The following is a 3,047-nucleotide window of genomic DNA, read 5'->3' on the forward strand; positions in this document are numbered from 1 at the left end:
GCGGGCTGCAGGCCTCTCCCTTGAATGTGAGCTTCGGAGCGCGGCCTCACAGCTGCGGTCCGCCCCGGGGGACGCTGGGAAGCCGCGCGCGCCCCGCCCCTCTCCGCGCGGTCCGCCCCTCCCCGCTGCGCAGCCCTCGGCTGCCCTCTGCCGTCACGGGGTGAACCCTGCAGCCCAGGCCGTCTCCGCCTTGGCGCCGCCAGCCCTCTACTTCCGGATTGGCCGCTCCAGAAGTCGGCCTGCCGCCATCGGATTGGCTGCACCCCGATACTGTGGCCCCGCCCATTTCCCCGGGTCCTTTGATCACGCGCCTGCCGGCTCTTCCGGGGCCCGGGAGCCAACCGAGGGCGTTCCTTTCCGGGCTGCAGCGGTGGGAGGTAAGGCTTGGCCGGGTTGGATGGGCTGCAGAGCGCCTATACAGATCCACGCCTCGGGGTGTCAGGATTCCAGGATGCCCGGGCCCCTCTGTGCTCTCCTCAAGTTCCCCTCCCCCCGCCTGAGCCTCCCAGCGCCGTGGGAACTACCTCCCACTCTCCGTTGCTGGTCCGCATCCTAGGAACGGGCTGTCACCCTCCCTACCTCGGTATGTTCCCTCGACCATGGGACGGGCATGCGACTGGGCGAGTCCGGAGCCCCTACGGGCACGGGGACAGGTAGCTCATACCTTGCCCTCTGATGGAAACCCAGGCGAACCGGGGTCAAGACCTTGGGGCATCTGCGTGCAGTCACCCGTGGGCAGTCTCCTTGCATCTGTCATGGGAGCTGACCCTCTCCACTTCCGCCTGTCATCCCAGGCCAAGAGGGGAGGGACCCGGGCGGAGCCCCGAGTGGGGACAAGGGGGAGGTGACATCACCTCGCAGATGCAGTCCAGCCCTGCCCACTTCTGTGGATCCTGGCACAGGAGACCGATGGGGGAGACGGTGCCCAGGCTATATGTCTGGAGTGACACCAGAGGGACAAAGAGGGAATAGGATCTGTAGTCTGAAATGTGGGCACTGGACCCGGACCAGATGCTCCCCTCTCACCCCTAGGCTGCAGTGCAGGACCCTCATATTTTAACCTAATCTCCCCATTTTGCTCCACTGGATAGCTGCTGGCAGCCCAGTGCCCCAGGAGGATGGGGCAGGAGTTGGGAACCTACATCTAACCTCTCCTCAGGAATTGGTATCTGCAAGTGTTTGGCCAGCACCTGCGCTGAGCCCCACCCTGATATGGGGATAGGAGCTGGGCAGGACGCAGGCCCCAGGTCTGGGCCTCCCCTTGGTGCCCTTTACACCCAGGATTTGCTGAGACTTACTGGAGGGTTAAATCTAGCACACTGATCTAGAAGATCCCTCTTCCCAGTGCCTGACCTAAGTTTTCATGTATTACTAGATCTTGGGGAGGGATCCAGAGCCTGGATGTCACCCTGGGTGGAATTGACAACCTCCTTCCTCCTCCCCAGGGAGCCCAGTGGAGGCGCCCTCCCGAGGCAGTACTGCCCATGCTGACCACCCAGCCCTCCAGCTGCCGATGTCATGAGTAACACCACAGTGCCCAATGCTCCGCAGGCCAACAGCGACTCCATGGTGGGCTATGTGCTGGGGCCGTTCTTCCTCATCACCCTGGTCGGGGTGGTGGTGGCCGTGGTAAGGAGCCCCCACGCACATACATACATACACACACACACACACACACACACACACACACACTTTTGCTAAGGCAGGGCTGGGTGGGCCCGGTCTAGCCTGCACACAGCATCTCAGCTGTCCTGCTGTTATGGGAGAGGAGGGTGTGGAGGTGGGTCCCTGTCACTTGTGGGCCGTCCTGGGCTTGGTGGCCTCCACAGTGCTGTGTCTCTGTTACAGGTAATGTATGTCCAGAAGAAAAAGCGGTGAGTGTCCCTGCCCCCAGTGCCACCTCCCCCAAATTCTGCTTAATGTTATTCCCATAGGACCTGAGATCCCTATATACATGTAAGATGCCCCTCAGCCAGATACAAACCTGAAATTCCCTCCACTCCACTGTTAGGTTTTCCAGCCCAGACATGTATTCTTAGAGCTCTTGTGTACCCTGAAAGGCACCCACTAGAGGTGCCCCTGCCAGAGGGAGTAGACAGGGCAGTCAGGTGTCTGAAGCAGGGAGCGGGTCCCCTGGGTTGAGTCCCCTCCTACGCTCCTCAGGGTGGACCGGCTTCGCCATCACCTGCTTCCTATGTACAGCTACGACCCTGCTGAAGAGCTGCACGAGGCTGAGCAGGAGCTACTCTCGGACATTGGCGATCCCAAGGTGAGCACTCTGGGGACAGGGAGAATCAGAGCAGAGGTGGGTCTGCTCTTCTCATACCCCTGAAGCCAGAGCCTGGTTCTGCTCTCAACCTTCCCCACTGGGGTCACGGCTAGTGGGGTGCCTCCTCCCAAGTTGTGCTGTGGACTGTGCCCCGTGGTGTGGTATCCTCCCCACAGGTGGTCCATGGTTGGCAGAGTGGCTACCAGCACAAGCGGATGCCCTTGCTGGATGTCAAGACATGACCTGAGCCCCTTGCCCTGATCTTCAGAACCATGGGGGTCCTGGAATGTCCTGGGCCCTGCCGCCTGCTGCTTCCCCCAGCTCCTCCTCCTGGGTACTGGGCCTCCATTCCTCCTCCCATCTATCCCTGGTCTTAAGCTCTGCATAGCAGTCACCCCACTCCCTGCTAGGCCTCAGTCCTTTGTGGGCCGAGCCTACTAGCCACTCCCAGAAGCTAATGGGAACTTTTCCTTCTGGGGTGGATGGGTGGCTGGGAGACAGGGTGGAGCTTTGCCCTTCCACGGGCACCACCTTTCTCTAGCCCTCCCTGACTTGGCTTTGGAGCTGGTCCCATGGTGACAGGGCCTAATGTATATTATTCAGTATATATATTTTGTAAATAAAATGTTTTGTGGCTAGGGGTGTAGTTGATTACTTCAAGAGGGGCTTAAGTTACCTTCCCTAGAGCTGACTCCAATGCTTTTTCTTCTTCCCCACCCACTAGGATCCTTGGTTTCCATCCTTCCCTATTCCAGGCACCCACCACAGAAAGACTCAG

The 3,047-nt window shown here is 60.0% G+C and overlaps 1 protein-coding gene across 5 annotated transcripts; it reads left to right on the forward strand.

Annotated features, from left to right (window-relative positions):
- Positions 1-291: 291 nt before the first annotated feature.
- On the forward strand, positions 292-2,901 carry SMIM29 (small integral membrane protein 29). 5 transcript variants are annotated; one of them, XM_057699302.1, is made up of 5 exons: positions 292-377; positions 1,446-1,569; positions 1,849-1,874; positions 2,164-2,269; positions 2,446-2,901. In XM_057699302.1, exons 2-5 carry the CDS (start codon positions 1,519-1,521, stop codon positions 2,509-2,511), a joined length of 249 nt encoding a protein of 82 aa, XP_057555285.1. In that variant the 5' UTR covers positions 292-377; positions 1,446-1,518; the 3' UTR covers positions 2,512-2,901. The 5 variants fall into 5 exon arrangements, with proteins under 5 accessions (XP_057555285.1, XP_057555281.1, XP_057555282.1 ...); XM_057699298.1 differs by lacking the exon at positions 292-377 and adding an exon at positions 384-583 and having other exon boundaries at positions 1,446-1,629; XM_057699299.1 differs by lacking the exon at positions 292-377 and adding an exon at positions 384-583 and having other exon boundaries at positions 1,446-1,629; positions 2,203-2,269.
- Positions 2,902-3,047: the final 146 nt, after the last annotated feature.

Source organism: Hippopotamus amphibius, chromosome 11, assembly GCF_030028045.1.
Source record: "Hippopotamus amphibius kiboko isolate mHipAmp2 chromosome 11, mHipAmp2.hap2, whole genome shotgun sequence".
Lineage (NCBI taxonomy): Eukaryota > Metazoa > Chordata > Mammalia > Artiodactyla > Hippopotamidae > Hippopotamus > Hippopotamus amphibius.